We start from the raw sequence: 23,513 nt of genomic DNA, 5'->3' as shown, positions 1-23,513 counted from the left end.
TTTATAACAATATAAATCAGTGGCTTAGTGTTTATATTCTGCCACATAGGAAGTTGATGGGCATGTAAAACTGTTTTTCTTCCATTTTTAACCTAATGGTGTTTTGCTCTCTAATTAACAAAATTCACATCTGCCCTTTTATTTCCTGTAGCTAACACACGTTAAGTTCCCTGTTTCAGCAGCAGATGTCTCCCATGAGCTGCTGAGGTTTTGCTGAGGATCGTCAAATAAGTTATTTATGTGCTTGCTACTTCTAAGGGACCATTCTTAGTTCTCTTTTCGTAAAATGAATCTTTAAGAAGTGGGAACTGGAAAAATTTTGGCTAAAATTTATTTTGTAAATGAAAATTAAATATAGTTGACTTGTTTGAGGAGCTGGAGTTAAAATCCTCTATATGTTCTCTAAGTTTTAGTTTACTGCCATTACCCTAGAGTGAGAATTTTTTAAAGTAGAAGAAACCAGTGTTCTCATTTTTTTAAAGATAAGGAAATTGAATTCCAAAATGTTTAACAAAATTTCCCACTGTCGTAAAGCTAAATACTGAGATTCTAAACAGGCTTCATGATAGACCAGTGCTTTCTCCACCATGCTTTCAGTCGGAGCACCATCTTTTTGAGAGGCTCTGATAGAACAGCTTTATTCTCAATTTTCCTCATTAATTTTAATATTTGAGAAGTGTCTGTCCTGTCTCCTAAGACTAGTACATGTTTTCTGAAGTGACATCATTTACAGTCTTAGCATGCTCTCCATCTTTTTTTACCCCCTTTAGATTTCCCTTTTAAAATGAATTTGTGGACATTTGGTCTTATACCATGTTTTAAGAGTTTATTTCTTCATAAATTTTAAAAACTTCTTTTTAAGTATACTTATTGGATATGAATACTAAAAACATGTTAGTAAACACATATTTGTACTTCAGCAACTAAGATAAAGTTGTCTTTGTGTAAAATTCTCACGTATATTATCTCCTTTATTCATAGGTTAGTCCAGGGTATTACAGTATTTTATTTCTTCCTTCTGATATTTGTAGATTGTTATTTGTTCATAATGCTTATAATAAAAGTAAAAAATTAATTTGATAACTATTCTTTCTTAATTGAAATGAATGTAGTACATTAATTTTTTATCTAAATACATGTTCTCTAGTGGAACATCTAATAAATCAGTGATTGTTGGGCCCATTGTTAGTACTTTCATTGGCAGATTTTATTATTATAACAACTTATACAGTACTGTTCATGATATTGACTTCTGAAAACTCATTTGGAAGTGAGTAGAATCTGAATTATTTTAATTTGACACTGGAAAGGAAAATGAAGAAAGTCAAAAGAATTAGTGTTTGTATATCTGTTGAAATTAAGTTGCTATAATGAACAAATTGATAATCTGATAATGGACTTTTCTTAAAATTAGACAGTCTTGGTGGTCCCTTACAGGTTGCTATGACTTAGGCTGTTATAACATGGCATTAAATGTTTCTCAGTGTATACATTCATAAGCTTTTAGATACAGATCTTGCAAGATGAACAACAGATTCTTTGTGCAGCTGTTTTTTAGACCACACAAAGTGATTCCTTGAATATAAAAATGTTACATCATCGTTGATCCTTATAATTTGAAGAAATCCTCCTAGTTAACCGGTTACCACTAAATTCACGATCATCTTTACAACAATTCCATTCACAATTCTATATCAACTTGATACATATTCTCTGTATACTATTCTCTGTTTTTGCCCCAGTATCTTTGTGTTTCTGTCTGGGTGCTGTGACCTTTCCTTACTTTTTGTCATTTTCATTTTTTTTCTACATCTTTGTTTTCTTCTCTTCATTAATTGGCAGTAACATGGAATAGAAAGCCTTTTTTTTTTTTTCAAAATTATTCTAAATAGTTATAATCTGTTCCTTTTCTTCTAAAATAAGACTATTAACTGGAGTTCTTTTGTTACATAAGCGTGTTTAACTGCTGAGATTTGCTTTCAAATTATACATCTCTTTAAAGTATTCATAAAATGGAAATACCAGTTTTGCATGAAAGTGGTAAGAGTTTGTGGCTTTGTTGTACTTTTCAGAAATAGTCAATAATGGAGTTATGTTTCACTTTCTAGGATATTCTGGAAATAGTAGAAGGGTCTCTCATTAACTATAGAAAGATCTCTGGGTTAATTGTAAGCAACAGCTAGACATGGTGACTCACACCTGTAATCCCAGCACTTTGGGAGGCCGAGGCAGGCAGATAGCTTGGGGCCAGGAGTGGAGACCAGGCTGACCAACATGGCGAAACCCCGTCTGTACTAAAAATGCAAAAATTAGCCGGGTGTAGGGGCGGGTGCCTGTAATCCCAGCTACTCAGGAGGCTAAGGCACGAGAATCGCTTGAAACCAGGAGGCGGAGGTTGCAGTGAGCCAAGACTGCACTCCAGCCTGGGTAACAGAGTGAGAATCTGTCTCAAAAAAAAAAATATATATATATTGTAAGCAAGGAAATTTTTCTTAAGGTTTTGACGTGAAACAGTTTATAGGTATTGTGGCTGATTCTGGAGGTGTGCTTGTATTTAAGCACACAGATTTGGAGGCAGTACAAAGCATGTGAGAAGATAGTTCTTTTGCTCTAGATTGTTGTCTATGGGTAGAACTTTGGCAATGTGATTGCCTGCTAACTCTGGTATATAGATTTCCTGAAACAATTATGTATGCCTTCAGATACATAAAATACAGAATTTGGAATACTGTCATAGTGATAACTGAAAATTTAATCTCAACATACCTTAGCAAGAATATAAATCTTAACATATGCCAAATCCATCATATTAGAGACCAGAACCAAAAACCAAAATAGAGAATGATTTTTTTTTAAGGAATGTACATTATATTGCCTCTTGTGTGAGATAACCACCCGTAATACTGCTGAAAAATCTTAGACTAGTAGTAGGGAAACATGCCTAAAGCTTTGATGATTTAGGAATTAAATGTGTGTGATATACTCTACCCAGCAGATTGTGTATAGCCAGTAAGGAATTGTAACAGATCAGGATTTATGTATTAGAGCCGTATTCTAGCAAAGGATTCTGCCACTGTGAAAATATATGCCTTGTTCACTTATATGCTGAGATCCTCTGTAGCCAATACATTTCTTGAGGTAATTATCCTAAACTGAGTTGCCTGCAGAAGGACAGCAATAGAGTCATAGGTTGAGGGACAAATATGGGTGAACCTAAAAAGGAAAAGCTAAATATGAGTTGTCTTCACTGCAGACCCCCTTAGCCTAAATTTGCACTTATAACAGGAGATTTAAAATGTATATCAAAAGTAGATTGTATTGTCTACCATTTACTTAGTGGCTTCTGTGTACTCATCCTCGTAAGAATTGGATAAAATGTAGATGACAGTACTGGAGCTTGAAGAAAATTAAGTATTTTTCCTAAATTTAATCAGCTGTCTGGTAAGTGGCACAGGTTGGACTCATTCTGAGACCTAACAGTGCAAAATAATATACTGAAAGGGTGAATAAAAATTTTTGTGCTGGCAGTTCACTTGAGTCACTGGACAAGCATAGATAGGCAGGCATGATCTCACTTAAAGTTTGTATCCTTGATTAAGGTCCCATGCTTGTGCACGTTAATTAATATCTTTAAGAAACCTAATATGGTTCAGGTACCCAAGCGATTTTATTTGTGTTTTCCTCCTTCTCCAATAGACCCACCTGTGCTGAGGAGATGCCCAATATCAGTCATTTAACGAACAGCTCTAGTTCCAAGTTTGTTATTTTGTGTGATATCCAGCTGCTATCCTCCCTATCCCTTCCATCAAAACAGTTTCCTGATCAAAGGAAAATTATGACTACATTCAACTAAATCAGACTATAAATGGTAATCTTAACTCACGTCCAGATTGTGATTACTGTTTTGTGCACTTATTTTTAGCTCTATGTTCCTTTTGTTCTGTATCATGCCTTACACTTTCAAGGCCTGGAAGGCAAGGCTAATGTTTGTTTTGTTTTATTTCATTCTTAGCACAACTTTGCATATGATTAGGAACCAAATAAATTTTATGATGATGGTGGTTCTTTTTAAAGCCTGAAATTTATTGATTTGACTTTATTTCATTTGAATACCTTAACATTTAACCAGAGTGCCAGATTGTTTTCATTTGTAGCTATACAAAATTGTTTTCCTCATGGAATAATCTTGTCCAAATTAGGAAAATTGGATATTCTTAATACTTAACTCTTAGGTTAAAGAGATGATTTGATATATGACATAAAATTCTTTATATAATATATTCTTGGCACATTTACATCTCATTCATCGTCTTACTCATCATTATGTTTGATGACAACTGCCAGTTCTGCTACACGTAACTAATTTGCTCTTCAGTTTTGTCACCTTCATTTTCAGTGAGGAGAAGTGTATCTAGTAGAATGATTGATGAAGACTGAATAGTTGAACTTCGGAGCCTCATTGGACTCTGGTACATGACAGGATTAATCCCATTTCGAATTCCATGTTTCTTGAAAAACTTAGAGTTCTCTGCCGTTGGATTCCGGAAGTAGATCTTACTGGAGCATTTTCTGAGAGTTTTTACTGACTTTGTGGCCCGGTAATTGCAGGTTATATATCGGCCAAATGCATCCCGAAATGTCTTATTGAAGAGGGTGTAAACCAAAGGATTCACTCCTGAGGAAACATAGCCTATCCACACAAATATCTCCAGGAGCATTTGGAGAGTAGTTTGGTTACAGGAATCACATAAAACTAAAGTTATGTTTGTAATAAAGAAGGGACACCACATAAGCAAAAAGAGGAAAAACACAATCCCTAGGACCTTTGAGGCTCTCTGTTCATTGGAAATGGTCTGCACTGACTTTTTTCCAATTGTGGATGTTCTTCGCATAAGTCTTTCATCACTTGAGTTGCACAGAGCCTTGTCCTTTCGAGAACCATCCAGCATTGCCACCTTTTCTGGTGACGAACAAGGTGTTTCATCCCTTTGGAAAACTGTAGACACGGTCAACCATGTTAGGCGTTGAGGTGGCTTGTTTTTGACCAAGTAAGCCTTCTTCTGTAAAGCATGGATAGTGAGAAAGTAGGTGACAATCATAATTGCAAGAGGTGTAAAGAAGGCAGCCAGTGAGCCAAAGAGCATGAAATTGCCAAAACGTTCCTTTGTCAGCACACAAGTGATATTGTTTGGGTTGTCCACATCAGTCTGTATCCCTTTAATAGGGACTGGAATGGCAATGCCTAAGGAAGAGGAAAACAAGATAAATTGAGTCATCTTATGACCTGTAACTCTTAGGTTAGATCCTTTTAGATTGCATCCTTATAACTTTATGCTTGTTGACGCATTATAATTCCTGGGACCCACAATGCAGGATTTGTCAAAGCATTCATCAGTGAAGATTTGACAAACAGAACCTAAGTGAGCACATCTGTTTTTAAACAAAGAGATTGGTTAGTAATTTCAGATTTATAATGAAAGCTCCCCTAAAGCTGTAGTATATTCATGATAAAGTGGAGAATGTCTTCATTTATTCTACATTTCTTATAATCTATTTTTGTTTTTTAAGCTATCTCAGATTAAGGAAGAGAAATTCAGAAGAGAAGCTGCTTTTTTCTTATTATCCAATGTAGTTAATCTAGAGACACTTCAGAGTACATTTATTCAGTATCTTCATTCTGTTTTATCTTTGAGGTTACAGTTTCATTGAACAGTTTTACCTTTTGATATGTGTGAATGTCTTTTAATCCTTTCCATATAAGTTCTTAGGGAAAACCAAAGTTCATTAAAAAGTGCCACTTAAAAGTGGAGTGTGTGTGAATTGTGACATTGAAAGATTATGAGTTCTTAATCTTTCTTCTTCTGTGGAAGCCTGGGCAGAGTGGCACTCATGCCTGTAATTCCAGCACTTTGGGAGGCCAAGTAGGGGTGGATCACTTGAGGTCAGGAGTTTGAGACCAGCGTGGCCAACATGGCGAAAACCCATCTCTACTAAAAATATGAAAATTAGCTAGGCATGGCGGCATGTGCCTGTAGTCCCAGCTACTCAGAAGGAGAAGGTGGGAGAATCACTTGAACCAAGGAGGCCAAGGTTGCAGTGAGTCAAGATCACCCCACTGCCCTCCACGCTTAGCGACAGATTGAGACTCTGTCTCAAAAAAAAGGAGTCCTTCTGTGACATAGGAAAGAAATATACCTCATGTTAATTTTCTGATCTTTAAATACCATGAAGTAAGTATTTAATATGATGTTGCTTTGTGAAGTAGCTTATTAGAAAGACAAATAATACAGGGGTTAACCTGAATCTTTTTCCTTTGAAACAGCAGATATTTTTTAAATGTCTGAATTAACTGATCTTTAGAAACCTCTGGAATCCTTGTGTTGTTTTGTGAATCCAAGAGCACTCCTCATCTACACACCCTTTTTGTGGTAGCTAAGAGCCATTGACAAGAATATGTTCCTCAAACCCTTTCAAACAGAGGTCATTACTTTCTCTACTTTTCCTCATGTACACCACCAGAAAGAGGATTCTGTATACTTATTCTACACCAGGGGTCATTATACTACAATTTGAGGACCATTGGCCCACATTCTGTTTTTGTAAAAGTTTTATTGGCACACTGCCACTCCCATTTGTTAATAACATATTGTCTGTGGCTGCTTTTGTTCTGCAGCAGAGTGGAGGAGCTGTGACAGAAACCATATACACTCTGCAAGCCCAAAATATTTGCTGTCTTACCCTTTATAGAAAAAGTTTGCTGACCCCTGCTTTACCCTCTTACTTTCAGATCACTATTCCACTGTTTCTTTCTCCCCAAAAACACTTGCCTTTTGAAGTTTATTTTATCTACTTAATACTCTCTTCTCCATCTTGCTTTTCTGCTAACCTCCATGACATTTGTTCATCTTTGTCAATGGCTTCAGTACCTGCTATTGTCTTCTCTCCACTGCTCCAGTGCCAGCATTTTCCACAACTTCATCCCATTCATGACCCTTCTAAGACCTTAATTTTATATTTCTTGAACTCTTTGACTCTAATTATTATTATTTGCACTGAAGCCATCCACAGGTCTACTTAAAACAATCCCATATCTAAGATTATGAACTCTAATATTTCCCTTCCTTGTCCTGCTACCCTTCACTCCTAAAGAACTTTTGTTTACTGTTATTTTTACCTCTAGTTCATTCATTCGTCTCAATTTTCACATTCTCTTAACTCATTCTATTAATGAGACTTCATTCATTCGTCTCAATTTTTACATTCTATTAATATCAAGACACACTACTTTCCTATCCAGCTTGTTGGTCAATAACTAAAAGTTTTCACTGGTACTTTTTATGCCCTTACCCTGTTATATTATCATATTTTCTGTTGCCAGGTTATTACCTAGGATAATTGTAAATCCAAAAGAAGAGAGTGAGCTCTCTTCAGCATTTTGTAGAATTTCAAAACTGAGCTTATTGTCATCTGCATTTTCATTTTTTCAGAGTTACTAATTTGTGATCAGTTCTACAAGACAAAGTGCAATGAAGTGAAAAAGCATTGATCTTGGCCTTGGTGCTGAAAAGCTGTAAGAGTTCTTAAGCCAACTGATTAAAACCTCTAGGTTTCTTTTTTCTTACCTATAAAAGGAAGAAGTGGATTTCTAAATCTGTATATCATGAGTCTTCCTTTTATTCTTTTTTCTCGTGCATCACTCATCACTTTGTATTAGTGTAATTTGTTTATGTGTCTGCCTTTCTTGAGTGCAAAGATTCTTTTTCTTGATCATCTGTGTATTCTTTACACTCAGTAAAATGTGGTCAGTTGATAAATTGATGGTATCCAGCCTTAATTTAGATGCCATTTGTACCAGTAGGCTGCTTACCTTATTAGCTTGATCATATTTCACAATTTCAAATATTTTAATTCTTAAGGATCCATTTCTTCAATTTTTTTCCCTTTCTCTGTCTTACTCTCCCACCCCACCCCAATACACACATACCTCACACTCTCCCTTTCCCTCTCCCTCATTGCAGTGAGCTTACCAAATGTGAGTCATCTGGCATAAATGACTTTGTTATAGTTTTCCTCCTCTCCGCTTCAAATTTTAATTTTCACCCGTTGTCTCCCATTCGCTTTCTGTAGCTGCTTTTGGGGGACTGGTTCTGCTCTGTCGGCACCTGTTTCCTAAACTAGCCTTTTCTCTCTGGTTTTTTTTTTGTTTGTTTTTGTTTTTTTTTTTTTGAGGCAGAGTCTCGCTCTGTCGCCCAGGCTGGAGTGCAGTGGCTGGATCTCGGCACACTGCAAACTCCGCCTCCCGAGTTCACACCATTCTCCTGCCTCAGCCTCCCGAGTAGCTGGGACTACAGGTGCCCGCCACCTCGTCCGGCTAGTTTCTTATATTTTTTTAGTAGAGACGGGGTTTCACTGTGTTAGCCAGGATGGTCTCGATCTCCTGACCTTGTGATCCGCCCGTCTCGGCCTCCCAAAGTGCTGGGATTACAGGCTTGAGCCACCACGCCTGGCCTTCTCTCTGTTTTTAAATCTCTTCATTCTGAATAGACTTTTTCTTGGCCCTGCTTTCTTCCCACACCAGAGGAGTAACACAGCTTGCTTTTACCTCCAAACTTTTTCAAAGAGGTCCAGCCCTTACTTATATCATCATTTCAGGAATATAAAGGTCAATTTCATTGTTTTGCTTTCTTGCTGTTTTTGCCCCAGTGCTCCTACTCAGATTAGGGAGGAGTAATTTAAGTATTCCAGGTCTCTTAATGTTTTGCCTCTTTGAAATATTTTTACAAGGAGGAAGCTAATCTGCTGATGAAACCATTGTAATTTTTGCAGATCTGTTTGTTTTTCTCATACTAACATATAAGAGCTTTGAATGATTTATGCATACTTCATGATAAGAAGTATAACTTTGAGTATTATAGATGAGTACAGGGCCATAAGACGATTTAGAAGAAAAAGGATTTCTTTTATAAGTCATTTCTGAACATCAGTATGTTTTCTTTGCATCTCTTAAAGCTTTGAATTAAACATACTCAAAACACTTACGTGCAGTGACTCACGCCTGTAATTCCAGCACTTTGGGAGGCTGGGGCAGGGGGATCACCAGAGCTCAGGAGTTTGAGACTGGGCAACATGACAAACCCTATCTCTACCAAAAATACAAAAATATAAAAATTAACCAGGCGTGGTGGTGTGCGCCTGTAGTCCTAGCTACTTGGGAGGCTGAGGTGGGAGGATCGCTTGAGCCTGGGAAGTCAAGGCAGCAGTGAACCATGATTGTGCCACTGTACTCTAGCCTGGGTGACAGAGCGAGACCCTGTCTCCAAAAAAGAAAAAAGCAAAAAACAACCCACTTAAGCAGACACTTAACTGCCTTTAATCTGTACACATATGTTCTGAAATGTTGGCTTCCAAGATTAATTTGTGTTCTTTGATATCTGCCTACAAAATGTTTGAGTTGTGATTTTTGTTTTTTCTCTTACAATCTTTTAAAATGTGATTTAAGGTGCATTTCATTTCTTGTTATTTTAATGTAATTACAGAATTCCAAATGCTAGCTAGACCATAATTATCTGTTGGGAAATATGAAAACTGTTCTCAAACTTAGCCTTTCTGCAAATTAGATATCTAAGCAGAAAGAAATCTCAATAAACACTGTGCAGATGGTTCTTTCTGAGGACATGAGCTTTGTTACTCTTCACACTTTTTACCAATAGTATAGTTTAGAAGCCGTATGATGAATGCAGTGACATAAGGAGCTTACGTTAATATATCAGTAGGCTGGCTTGACCTCTCATGCTGAATTTCATTGCCTACTAGACCTAGTATTCTCCTAGCCAAGTGGAACCAAAGACTTTGTATACCACCCATACTCTGGCATTCTCTACATACCTATTGAAATTAACCACACCACTGTAATCTTGATGAATGCTGTAGCCCGTGAGTTATATTGATTGGCCTGGATTGGCTTTTTGATGGCTATGTAACGATCCACTGAAATGGCACAGAGATGCATGATGGATGCGGTTGAAAAGAGAACGTCAAGAAATAACCAGGCAGGACATAGAACAAGTGGGAGGGGCCACATAGCCTCTGAAAGAAACAAAAACAAGACAAACATTTTCTCCTATAAAATGGCAACCTTCAGTCTACAGTTTTTCAGGTGATACAACTTTTGTCTTTTTTGTTACTCATCCAAAATTTTATAACTTTAACAAGATGATGTTTAATATCAGATAATGGAGACAACATTAAGTTCAATATTTCTGTGGATGGTAACTTTTAAATACATTTTCTATTTTATATAATAATTATGCCTTTTTTCTAAGTCGGCAACAGTTTAACTTTTTAGCATTATTGTGACCTTTGCTCTTTTGTTGATTCCATTTGTGATCTTTTGAAAATTTATGTAGTATTGTGACTGGAGCTTAACCTTGGTATTTAAATAAAATTTATTTTTAAGCTGCTGTTGTATAAAAAGAAAACATTTTACCATATACAGGAAACAGTATGACAAAAAGCATATTAGAATGGGAGTCCCTGTGACATCTGGGTTTTGGGCTCACTTCTGGCAATAACTGAACAGCAAGATCCTTGTTTATAGCATACTCTAGTTTGATGAAATAGTGGAATGATTGTTTTGACAGAAATAGTTCTCAAATAAAGATTGCAAAAGGAATGGCTTCAGATTATCTGGAAGAAAAGTAGATTGTTTCCCTTTGTATAATCCATCATTCACTCCAAAAACTGGAGATATAATAATTAGTACAGACTTTTGATTTAAAAAGAAAATCTCAGGGTTAGACGTAGTACTTAATTTATTTAACAAACGCTTTACAAAACACTGCGTACCTCATATAGTCTTAAGCCCTTTAGAAATATTAACCTTAAAAAAATTTTAGGCGTGAATGTGATATTGAATATTCTGCATAGTTTTCTAATAAATTACTTACACAGATGTTCATACATAGGTGAATTTAATATGCGTTACATATATACACCCACCACTTTTCAAAGTGTGTTTACAGTTTCAAAACAACTAAAATTTTAGAATTCCCCCTAGAATATTTCCATTAGAATCCAGTTTAATGCCTGTAGAAAACAAATGTCATGCATGTGAGATTATCTAAGTCTCTTTTAGGATTTGATTGTTATATGTCCACTGATAATATATAATCTACTTTTCTTCTGGCTATTGCAGGTGTATCTGACTTTGACAGGTATAAAGTAATTGTCATAATTGAAGGAAAACCAGGATAATCATCTCAGGATTACAGAACAACAAGAGACCCTTCTATTGTGAATTGTTTAAATTTAAGCAGCCTGGGGGTGGAGAGAGATTAAAATCTCAGAACAAAAAAAAAAAAAAGCGTAATTTAGGGGCAGAGTTCTTAGATAGATTTGGCTATGTTATTTTCAAGCATCAAGTAGGAGATTTTTTAAAAGTCAGGTAGTATTTCAGGGAAAAATATTTGGGCACTTCACAAAGTATCCTAAAGGTAGCAGGGCTGATACATCCACTTTTTGGTGCCTTCTGTTTCCAGAGTTGGTATGTGGCATTCTGAAAAGGAATATTAAAATATTTCTTCCTAGGAACAAAATAACAAAATTGGCACAAACTTTTACTCAAAAAGAATAAATGATTGGACTTAGTTCCATGTTCAGCAGCTTCTTAAAAAGGGATGAAAGCATCAAGTGGAAGGGGTCATTCATGATTTTCAGTGTATTGCTGTAAACTTCATGCTTGTTGAATTGGGGGTAGGAAGGGATAGAGGTGGTACATTTTAGATTTATTGAGCTGGAAGGAACCTTAGAGATTACCATTGATCTTGCAGATGAGTAATTTCAGGTATGATTAAGTCTGAATGTAGGGGTAAGGAAGGGAGGCATTTATTTATTGAAATTTAAATATTATTTGAAAGTGTTCTTTAGAACTGCCACTCAGAGTTTGCTGTTAAGATGGAGAGTGAGGATCGGTATCACCTGGGTACTTAGATATTCGGGCTCTTCGGTCTCATCTCAGACCTACTGTATCAGACTCTGCAATTAAACAAGGTTTCCAGGTGATTTGTATGCAAATTAACATTTGAGAAGCAGTGCTTTGGAAGATTTTCTGGGAAGGTTTGTGTCTGAGTCTTAAAAGATGCTCTTAGTTTGCTGTTGTAGGGTTGGTTATAGGCACTTGAAATGTCTCATGGAAAGGAACTAATGGGAGGCCTCTCAGAATAAATTAAGTCAGAGAAACGGATGTTTGGGGAAAATCTGATCAATTGGATTTTCTCACTCTTAGCCATAGCATTCAGATTTTCCGTCATTTAGTGGAAAAGGACCTTGGACACAGGCAGCTTTAAAGTGAACTAACAGTCTAAGTAGAGTGAAAAGAATCATTTTAGAGTTTGCAGTGGAAACTACTAAAAATGAGGGTACATTCTAAACTGAGCTGAAGTTCTAGATTTACGACTGTAAGTAGGTGTAAAAATGCTCGTCTAGAGCATTTTTTTCCACAAAATATATTTAATAAGCTTGTTATATAAAATCAAACATTTAACATTGTCAGCATTTCTTCAATAATTCAAACTCACTGATATCTAACTCTGGGAGTAGTTTGTATTTTGGAAGACTTCCTAAGCTAAAAGTATATTTACATATTTACAACACATGTAAATATAACTGAAGAACTACTTCAAATAATGTTGAAATTCACAGAATTCTAGAGATTTATGGTTATAGTTTAGAAGTATCACCAAATTTTTTGCAATCAAATGTACAGCACTAATTATGAAAAGTGTTTTACCAAAAGGGGGAGAAAAACTGGGAGGGAAATATATGATGTTAAAGTCCTGTGATAAATACTTAGAAGATTAAAAACTAATAATATACAATCAATTTAATGACCAAAAAATTTTTTTTGAATCCCTGATTGTCATTTTTGGTAGCTTCACCCAGTCTTTCAGAAGGCAGTATGCTATGCTGTCAGGAACTCTCCACTGCCTCATCAGAGCCATGCTAAATGCAGTAACAGCCTGGCTGAAAATAAGGAAGATGATGTTAGCAACTTTGAGTTTCACACACCTTCTCCATATAGGCTAAGTACTTATGCTTACATGTATTCCTGAAAGATTAAAAGGCCCGTCACCCATTCATACCAAAAAATACTTTCTCAACATGCTTTAAAAGGATTCCTTACTTTGTTTTTATTTTTTTATTTTTTATTTTTTGAGACAAGGTCTGACTCTCTCTCCCAGGCTGCAGTGCAAGTGATGCGATCTTGACCCTGCAACCTCTGCCTCTCGGGCTCAAGCCATCCTCTGACCTCAGCCTCCCAAGTAGCTGGGACTAGAGGCACATACCATCATACCCGGCTAATTTTTTTGTATTTTTTGTAGAGATGGGGTTTCACCATGTTGCCCAGGCTGGTCTTAAACTCGTGAACTCAAGCGATCCACCCACCTCGGCCTCCCAAAGTGCCAGGATTACAGGCGTGAGCCACCATGCCCAGCTGGGTTCCTTACTTTGGAGGGGGGAGACAAACATCCATATATAAATATTTATCACAATAAGGTATCAGAGATATTGATTGCAGTTAAGGATTTAAAAGGCAGATAATGATTGTGTTGTATCTTAGGTTTCCTTCCTTTAAGTCCTTACTCTCTCTAACATCTTTTAAAATTGTTTGCCAACTATTTAAACCTATCTGTTTAGCTATTCTAGTTATGGATTATACTTCTGAAGATTGAGGTTTAGAAAATTCTAGTCATAAATCTAGTAGCCATAAGCAGGAAGCCATAAGAAAACTCATATAAAAAATATGTGTCTTTGGAATTTGACCATCTGATGCACATACTCCTAATTGTGGGTTAAGAAGGAAAGTTTTTTTAGTGCTGATTTAAGTAACCCTATGAAGCCCTGTTAGTGTCACTTTACACAGAAAGAATTTATAAACTCATTCCCATTTAAAATTCACTAGAATTTTCTTATTACAGTTAGTGCTTTATTGTTAACAGAAATATTGAGATGTGATACAGAATTTTCTTTAAGAAAGAATGAGACTGAAATTTAAGATTAAGAGAGATGAATCTTTACAATTCCAAGCCTTTCTGATTTCAAGTTTCATGAAACACTGGTGGATAGTTTTTATGAAACTAACATAAAAGAAAAAGATAGCTGCATTAAATTAATAGAACCCTATATACAATGCAAAAAAGAAAAAGAGGCTTTTGTAAATGCCTAATAGATTTGGGTAATCTAAGAATTTATAGAAATTAAAAACAGTTCTAGACACACTTGTTTTATAAAGGGACTTTTCCTAGTCTAGACACTTTCATTCTAAAATCGTTTTTTAGTTAGTATTAATTTAGTTAGCTCAAAGTCAGAAAAGTTTATTTCTATTTAGAGTAACTAAATTAAAGGTTAAGTTGGTATGGTGAAATACTTTATTTCAAAACGTTTATTTTAGGAGTTTTGGTTTTAAGAATTTCTAATTACATTTATTTGTTATAATGTGTTATATCCCATGTACTTCCACAAAGACTTAGGACATTGAAAATTTGAAATAACGAAGTGAAACAGTTACATATTTAAATAGAAAGAAAGAAAGAAAAGTGTATCTAAGAGTCAGTCTGAGAGAAATAGGTTACTAGGTTCAACTAAATTAATTACAGTTATTCGAGGGCTCTACATTAGACTCTTTTCATTAAAATTAAGAAAGAATAATAGCATTTCTGCGAATGCCTGAAATAATTACAAACTGAATATTAAAGCAACAAAACAAGTCCTAGATGGGTCTTGTCTTATAGACAATTGTTTAATTATCTAAAGAATATCAGTAGCACAAATATTTTATTGTTTAAAATAAAGATTGTGCTTTAAATACTGCCATACATAAGGGATGGTAGGAGTTGTCATTCAGTTATGCAACTTGTTATTTGTCTCCCAGACAAGGTTCAACAACTTCATAAGTATGGGCCCAGGTCTAATACCTTCCACAGAAAAGAGATCTTGCAGTTATCTGAAGGATTTGTACAAGTACAGGTCGACGCTCAAGTATTCTTTTCCACTTAATATGAAATATAACTTTAACAGAAAAGAATACTGAGATCTAACTTGTCCCTAAGGGGGGAAAAAATTCTGTGATCCTCTTAACAGTTGCATGGGGTTATTTAAGATATAATTGTTTTTTCTCTATGCCAAATATGACAGTTTTGGCTGGTCACATTTCTCATTGGCATTTGAGAAAGCAGAATAATAAAGGTTAAGAGTGTGAATTCTAGGCCGGGCGCGGTGGCTCAAGCCTGTAATCCCAGCACTTTGGGAGGCCGAGACGGGCGGATCACGAGGTCAGGAGTTTTGAGACCATCCTGGCTAACACGGTGAAACCCCGTCTCTACTGAAAAATACAAAAAGCTAGCCGGGCGAGGTGGCTGGCGCCTGTAGTCCCAGCTACTCGGGAGGCTGAGGCAGGAGAATGGCGTAAACCCGGGAGGCGGAGCTTGCAGTGAGCTGAGATCCGGCCACTGCACTCCAGCCCGGGCGACAGAGCAAGACTCCGTCTCAAAAAAAAAAAAAAGAGTGTGAATTCTAGAATCAGTCCTCCTGGGTTTAAATCATGTCTCTGCCACTTTGTAATCTTGAACAGATTACTTATCTCTCTGCTTCTCTGTCCTCTGTAAAATGAGGATAATAGTACCTGTTTTATAGGATTGCTTTAATAGAGTTTATATGGATGATGATTAAATACATGTGAAGTGTTTAGAACAGTTCCTGGCATAAAGAGAGCACTCAGTAAATGTTAGTGCTTATTACTGTTGTTTAACAGAAACTAGCCAGCTAACTCAACCATGAGAACACTCCTACATAGAAACAACAAGCCAAATCATCAGTATGAAATAAGAGTGTTTGTCTTTTCTACCTGCTGTAGCAAAAGCGCATACATCTGATTCAGCTTAAAACTTTAAGCTATACTTTCAGGGGGTGAGGGAGGATGGGCTGAGAACAGTTTAACTGTTTAACTTTGAATTAAATTTGTCAAAGTATGTTTTTTACTAACATTGAATTTTAACTGCTGTTTATTTTACATATGATACAGGAAAATAACCTGTATGCATTGCATGCCTGGGTTTTTTATTGGTTTGGGTATTTTGTTTGTTTGTTTTTGCTTTCTTTTGAATTAGTACAAAAACCTGAGGATTTTTACTAGAAACCCCGTATCTTGATGAAGCAGACTTATTTTATCTGAAACCTGCTTAACCTTTGGGCAGCTTTTTAGTTTGGAAAGTTAGGTTATACCATTTGTCCAGAAAATAATTAGCATCAGTCCATAAATCTGGGACATAAAATGTTTCCCTTTGGAGGATGTAAAAGACTATTTTTAAAGGCGTTCCGAGTGGGCTGTTCCTATAGAGTTTACAGAGGTACTCAGTTCATGAACTTATTGCAGCAGGCAAATCATAAATAGTTCTTATGTCCAAAGAGAACATGATTTTCATATATACATTTATCTCAGAAATTCTAATGCTCTGTCTTTATCTTCCAGAAAAGACATAGTTCAGTTCAAATTATTGTTTAAAAGGTTCTGTTTTGTTTTTTACCTTTTTGACTACATTTGAGCATATGAGTTATCCTGGGTTTCATTGTCTAATATGATAGTGTTTTAAATGTTTTAAGCAATTTAATGCTTACAAAATTTTTTCCTGGTTTTTAAAATTTCCACTTCTTTTTAGAAGTGACTTTAATTAATTGCTTTTCTCCTCCATTTCAGAACTGGGTAGGCTAACATTTTACTGCCTAAATGAATAACTGCCATTTTTCTCTTACTGCTATACATTTGTTTCATCTCTGATTAGACTTACATCTCAACTAAATCATATTTAATTTGCATGCGGTACTCTACCAATTACTATTAGTGCTTATAAGATGCTGGGCCCTGCTTGTCAAGGTGATTGAACTCTGAAATAATAAGTGACTTGCCTGATCCAACACAGGAGAACCAGGATTCAAACCCTGGGATGCCGTGCTTCAAACAGCTGTCTTTCAGCCATTTTATATACTCTCTTTCAACTATACCAAGGATACTGTTTGAACTTACAGATCATGAGGCATCAATTAAAACTTAAGTTATAGCCAGGTTTGGTGGCTCACGCCTATAATCCCAACACTTTGGGAGGCCAAGGCACGTGGATCACCTGAGGTCAGTAGTTCAAGACCAGCCTGGTCCACATGGCACCCCATCTCTACTAAAAATACAAAACTTAGCCAAGTGTGGTGGCCTGTGCCTGTAGTCCCAGCTACTCGGGAGGCTGAGGCAGGAGAATTGCTTGAACCTGTGGGTGGAGGTTGCAGTGAATCGAGATCATGCCACTGATCCCCAGTGGATGGCCAGATGCCATATTTTCCCATTACTTTTTTTTTTTTTTTTTTTTTTTTGAGACGGAGCCTTGCTCTGTCACCCAGCCTGGAGTACAGTGGCTCGATCTCGGCTCACTGAAACTCTGCCTCCCGGGTTCAAGCTATTCTCCTGCCTCAGCCTGCCAAGTAGCTGGGAATACAGGTGCATGCCACCACACCCGACTAATTTTTGTATTTTTAGTAGGGACGGGGTTTCGCCATGTTGGCCAGGCTGGTCTCAAACTCCTGACCTCAGGTGATCCATCCGTTTCAGCCTCCCAAAGTGCTGGGATTACAGGCATAAACCACTGTGCCCAGCCTCCCCTGTTACTTTTTAAATCACTTATAAAATGAAAGAAAGAAAGGTTCAGAGAAACTCTTAAATGGTGAGCATCCTGTCTTTTTTATATCAGCATAAGATGTTGTTTTCTTGCTCAAGTATTTCTAATACAGGTATTTTCAAACCTTATGTTATAAGCTGTTGGTTTGTGATCATGGATTTTAGGAATTATGGACAAGACAATAAAAAACTAGAACTGTAAAGATCAAGTCCAGTGCTCCCAGATAGGAAGAAGTGGCAGAAAAATTGACCTAGCACAACTAATTTGAAAGACAATGTTGTGCCTAAGTTGTCATAATCTTGGGAAAATAGGAATTCAAACTGTGTATTGCTAAATATTATACAGATCAGTGATTGAAAAATATCTCTCGGTATAAGGACACAAGGGCCACTTTTATATTTTACTGCTCTTATTTTTAAATTTTCATTTTATTAGACCACTAGCTAGTATAGTTTTTCTGTTACTTTCATTGAATTCCCCTGAGATAGCTAAAATTATTGTTCATAGTGATAATCTTTTATCACAGAACCAAGAACACTTGTTTGTACAAGCATCAGAAGTCCTGAAGATTACCACTACAATAAGAGTGTAAATAAAGTCTAATTCTGCCTTTTAAAGTTATCAGAAGTTCTTATAAAGGCATTAGTTTAGAAAAATCTTAGTGTTTATTACCTTGCAAAAGGAAAATATCTTAGTATTTGAAGTCAGGTTTTCATTTGTAATACATGCATTTCCCAATTTATAAATTCATCCTTTGAAGTTTGTTAGAGGGCAACATGTGTTTTTTTCCTACATTTTTTCATAGAAATTGAATTATGCTTTAAATAATTAATGCAATAATGTATTAGATAGTGGTTCCCAGATTTATTCATTTTTAAAAAAACCTACAAACCCCACTAGACAACTTAATTCTGATAGTAAAAGTGCGTGGGGCTATAAAAGATTTTATTTTGTAATTAGAAATTAACAAACGTGAGTCAGGTATGGTGGCATGTGCCTGTAATCCTAGCTACTTGAGAGGCTGAAGCCAGAGGATCGCTTGAACCCAGGAGTTTGAGGCCAGCCCAGGCAACATTGCCAGACCCCATCTGTATTAAAATAAATAAATAAAAGTAAATTTAAAAGTTCAACATTTGGAAGAATGAAATACTATTAAAATATCTATCAATTATTTAAGACATAAATATGAAGACATTTCACATATGTTAACATATGTTGGGTTTTCTGCTAATTGTATTGCTGTCTTGGGTACCAACATTTTTTAAATATACACTTAAAATTTTCAGCTGCTGGATACCTATTTTTCTATAGAATACATGGAATTATCTTTGTTATCTATTTTTGTTTGTTAGCTCACTTTAATTCTGTGGTACTTTGCCTTTTAAGATTCCTTAACTATTTAGCTGATAATTTAAGTATCTACCATGGTATTTTGCATATAACTTAAAATATTTTTGATATTTATGGGCTCAAAGATTTTAAAGCTAAAATTCACTTCTGCATCATTCTTTCAATTGCATGTATTGAATGACATATTAAATGTTATGGTAGTCTGAAACAAGCATTTTGACATTTTCTGTTTGCCTAGCAAAGCACAGTTTGAAGAATATGATTTTACATCTTAAGCTACTATTATGTACATGGAGATGAGAGCTGGAATCATATGCCTGTACAATATTTATCAAATATGCATATATATTTCTACCTAATACTTTCTTTTAAGCTTTATTCAGAATTAGGGTACTTTATGTTCTCTATTCTAGTAAGACTTCTTAATTATTTTTCATGGTTTCCTGCAGTGTTAGATTACTTAAAAGATTACAAATTTATAAGACAGAGGGAGATAGACTGTTAATTATTAGAAAGTCTAATTAAAGCAGTAGAACCTTACTCATTACTGCTTGTCCTGCCACATAATTTTCTTGATTTATTTTAAAGCCCAGGTAAATGTTGATTTAAAATGGAAGGTTTAAACCTGTTACCATCTGATAATAGTTTTAGATATCTTTCTGTTATTACTTATAAAATTGTAATGTGTAAAACCTGGGTATAATAGTTGGAATAGCAGGAGTTTTTTACTTTCTAATAGTGGATTCTAGTTTAATAAATTTTACTTCTGTAACTTAAAATATTTTTATCTTCATATAAGTAAATATAATTCTAAGAAACCATATCTGCCACAAGTAATCATTTTCCTTAGGTAGTTTATGAATGGAATATCGGTTTACACCAAGCACTGAATAAGTTAAATATCCTTTTAATGCTGATTCCAAGGGTCTAGGAACCCTCATAATTCATCAGCAGAATTATTTGTGTTTACCCAAATTTTATAACTAGAGATGATATGCATAAATCTGGAACTACTTATATCTATTTTTTTATTATAACAAACTAAGATTTCAGTGTCAAAACTATACTATACCTTTTATTATCACAATAACTAGGTTTTAATCCACTTACTAACTTAGAGGTCTATCAAGAACACAGATGCCCATATATCATAAAAAATTAAATAGATGAATCATCTCTTTGGACACTCTGAGCCAAACCATTTCCTTCAGCAACTAAACATAATTTTTCTTAACATGACACTTATGAAGGAATTGTGTTCAAGTTGATAATATATAAACTATTAAGAGCTATAATAAGGATTTTTGGACAATTCCAATTTTAAACTGGGGTTTAGCGATTTAAATTGGGATTTAGTGATTCAAAGACCTTATCGTTAACCCAACACATACCTGTCCCGGAATTGTCCTAGTTTTTGCTTTAAGGAAAAAAAGTATCAATGTAGAAAAGTTAAGGTATAGACCTCTTCATTATAATTTATAGATAATATATTCAGAATCTATAAATATCACCAACTTGAATGACTTTTTAAATGATTTTATTAGATAGCTTAGGAGGGAGAAAAATAACTTCCAAAAAATATTTTTTTCTCTTTAAAACTGATGATCAACCATAGAAAATGATGTAAAACAAGGGACCGTGTACTTGCCGTATCTTTGAATAGTCCAAGTTCATCTTTTATTTCAAGAAAAGTAAAGATTAAATGAGTGCCCATTCTCTAATAGTATATCATAGTTCTGTGGTTTGATGGCACAAACAAAGTGAAATACTTACCAAACATTATTGTCAAGAGGGCAATTGGCATCACAAACAATCCAACCAGCAAATCAGCCACCGCCAAGGACATTAGAAAGTAATTAGTAGCATACTGCAGCTTTTTCTCCAGTGAAACAGCCAGAATAACAAGGGTATTTCCACCAATTGTGGGTATTATCACCATGAGTATCAGAAGAGCTGCCCAGTGCAGTTTATTTCCCTGTTCCTCAACAATCTGTTTCATTTCCTCTGGTATTGATTCTGTCTGTAATCCAGACCAGTTAGAAGAGATAACGTGAACAAAGGTGCTCTGCAAAATGTGCTCAGGCATTGTGCTTTGAAGTTCAGACACTCTGTAAGAGAGAGCCATTTGCTGTTTTTCTGTGATTCAATCCCGTTCCGAACAGTGCTCAGCATGGTTAGTAGCTAAACTGGTCATCTGTTTTTTTAAGGCATTGTACCCATGTCAAACACTCGAAAGCCAAAGTTGACACATTCCTTTAAAAAAAAAAAAAAATTCAAGTTCTCTAAAATGAGCTTATACACACATCTGTCCATGTTTGTAGGTAAGATCTCTAAATATTTATTATTTTCTAGAGGCTTAAATTTAGAAGAGCTCAGTGAAAAGAAACTGATAGCTGTGAAAAAAAATAGGATATATATATATATATATATATATATATATATGTATATTTAGTTTCTCTCTCTTTTTCTACCATAGTTGTAGAGTCGTGTTTGAACTTGCATGCCAGAGAGTTCCCCCTAGATACAAAATACATAGATTGCATTATTTTATTCATTTCTGAAAGTGGTAAAAACACTTAAACTTCATAGCCCTTCCCTTAGTAAGTCTGTTGTGCATTTGTGACAATGCAGCCAGTTCTCCAAGTATGCTATATTTCTGATATTCCTCAGTTAATGAAACAGAAGACACATTAATTTTTTCAATGGTTGTAATAAAAAGTTAGGTGTTTCCTGACCCTTCAATGTCTTTTTACCTTTACTTACAGAAGAATAGAAAAGTCGAAACACAATAGTTCAGAATAGAACTTTTAGTATGTGCTGACCACCCACCTGGAAACACTCCAAGCCCAACAAGGGTCTAAATAAATTATTTACCAGCTGGGAATACTTATATGTAATTGGCTTTGTCTGACTAGGTTTGTAAGTACTAATATAAATGTCATTTTAGATTTCCTTTATTTTGAGAGGAGAATAAATAGATATTACTAGGATCCATATAATTGTTTTTAGTAATTTCATCTCTCATGGTATATTTTTGCAACAATTGTGTTCTAAATTTAATCACTAAATTTGCCAAATTCAAACCAATTTTTTTGTTGTTGTTTTAAGTAGTGTTTTTTTTTAACCTTCCCAGTTGCCTTGAGAAGAAAGAGAAACAAAAAGGAAAATTAAACCATTTATTTGTTCATCAAATGTACAAATCACGTTTTAAAAAACTCTCCTTTAGCATTAGTAAATTTTTCATTTTGATTTTTAAATCGCTGAATAGAAATGAAAGTTTATGATAGCAGAATTCTTGAAAATAAAAAAAAAAAACCTTTAATTCCATATGTGTTTGTTAAATGCTTACCTCTGGTTTCGTTGTTACTGTGCCGAGCATGTCATCTTATGTGTTCACTAGACTTGCTTGCTGCTGTGACTGAAATCCTCCTCCCATTGACTTATTCTGAGCCTCCAGCACAGGCGGTTGAAAGCAGTGAAACAAATATGTTGTATAGCTGCAAGCATGCCAAGGAGGTTATTTCCTCTTTGATACATTCATTTCTAGAGAGTAGCAGCATTCATTGTAATTCTTAAATCACTGTTAAGCATGTTGAACCAGTTTATGGCCCTTATTCAAGTTATATTTTTAAGAGCTCTCTTTAATATTTGGGGGGACTGTAATAAACTTGATCATTTTAGCTTCAGATAGTTTTGTTTGGGATTAGGCCTGGGCTGTTTTTCCCATTTGAGAAAAAATAAGATATAATCTAGCTATTGTAGAGGTTTCATTCTATGAAGATTCTGCCCTTTTAAAAGCCTGTAGTGATTTCTCCAGTTTCTGTTTCTAGAAGTGAAACAAGATTCTTATCTAGCTTTTGTGCCTTTACTGTGGAACACCATTAATTTGCTCTGGTTGCAACCTTATATAGAAGAGCACAGAAAGGCCTGAATTCTACACGTATACATAGGTTTTAGCAGAAACTTTTTTACTGCTTATTTTTAAACAGATGATCTCTGGGTTTAGGAGTGGTTCACAGCTTTTTTTCCCCGTAGATTTTACATTGAAGAAAATACAAGCAATGAAAATACTTTTTTGCCTTATTTCAGAAAATTGGTGTTTAAATCTTAATAGTTATGCTATTTAAGTTTTCTCTAAGACTAGCTTAATATTAGAACTTCAGCATTCTGATGGTTTCCTTTTAAAATATCATTATAGGTGCATATTTTTAATTAATTACTTATAAATCAGTGATGGCATTTGTGCCCTTGTTTCAGATTTGTATTCCTTTGCTCATGTTGAATGTTACTGGAAAATACTTAGTTCATTTTAGCTCTGCTGAGCACTTCAGATTTTATTCAGTATTTGCTGCTTTTTTAAAAACTCAAAATTTACTATATTAGAAAAAATACTTGTGAAGAATTCTAGAGGAAATAATACTCAAGAGAAATCAGATGTTTGTTAAT

The 23,513-nt window shown here is 35.2% G+C and overlaps 2 protein-coding genes across 3 annotated transcripts in view; one reads left to right on the top strand and one right to left on the bottom strand.

The window, feature by feature from the left end:
* Nucleotides 1-23,513, top strand: part of PSMD1 (proteasome 26S subunit, non-ATPase 1) — a 123,919-nt gene that overhangs the window by 49,930 nt on the left and 50,476 nt on the right. The window lies entirely within an intron of this gene.
* Nucleotides 4,063-22,601, bottom strand: HTR2B (5-hydroxytryptamine receptor 2B). Of its 2 annotated transcripts, none has more exons than XM_030916233.1 (4): nucleotides 22,417-22,487; nucleotides 20,841-21,175; nucleotides 9,886-10,086; nucleotides 4,063-5,242 (listed from the first exon to the last, which is right to left on the bottom strand). In XM_030916233.1, the coding sequence occupies exons 2-4, from the start codon at nucleotides 21,151-21,153 to the stop codon at nucleotides 4,350-4,352; spliced, it is 1,407 nt and encodes a 468-aa protein (XP_030772093.1). In that variant the 5' UTR covers nucleotides 21,154-21,175; nucleotides 22,417-22,487; the 3' UTR covers nucleotides 4,063-4,349. The 2 variants fall into 2 exon arrangements, with proteins under 2 accessions (XP_030772093.1, XP_010360302.1); XM_010362000.2 differs by having other exon boundaries at nucleotides 4,074-5,242; nucleotides 20,841-21,584; nucleotides 22,417-22,601.

Source organism: Rhinopithecus roxellana, chromosome 14, assembly GCF_007565055.1.
Source record: "Rhinopithecus roxellana isolate Shanxi Qingling chromosome 14, ASM756505v1, whole genome shotgun sequence".
In the NCBI taxonomy this organism is placed as follows: Eukaryota; Metazoa; Chordata; class Mammalia; order Primates; family Cercopithecidae; genus Rhinopithecus; species Rhinopithecus roxellana.
Note: the sequence above shows the minus strand (reverse complement) of the source record. Positions and strands in the feature narration are given on the sequence as shown.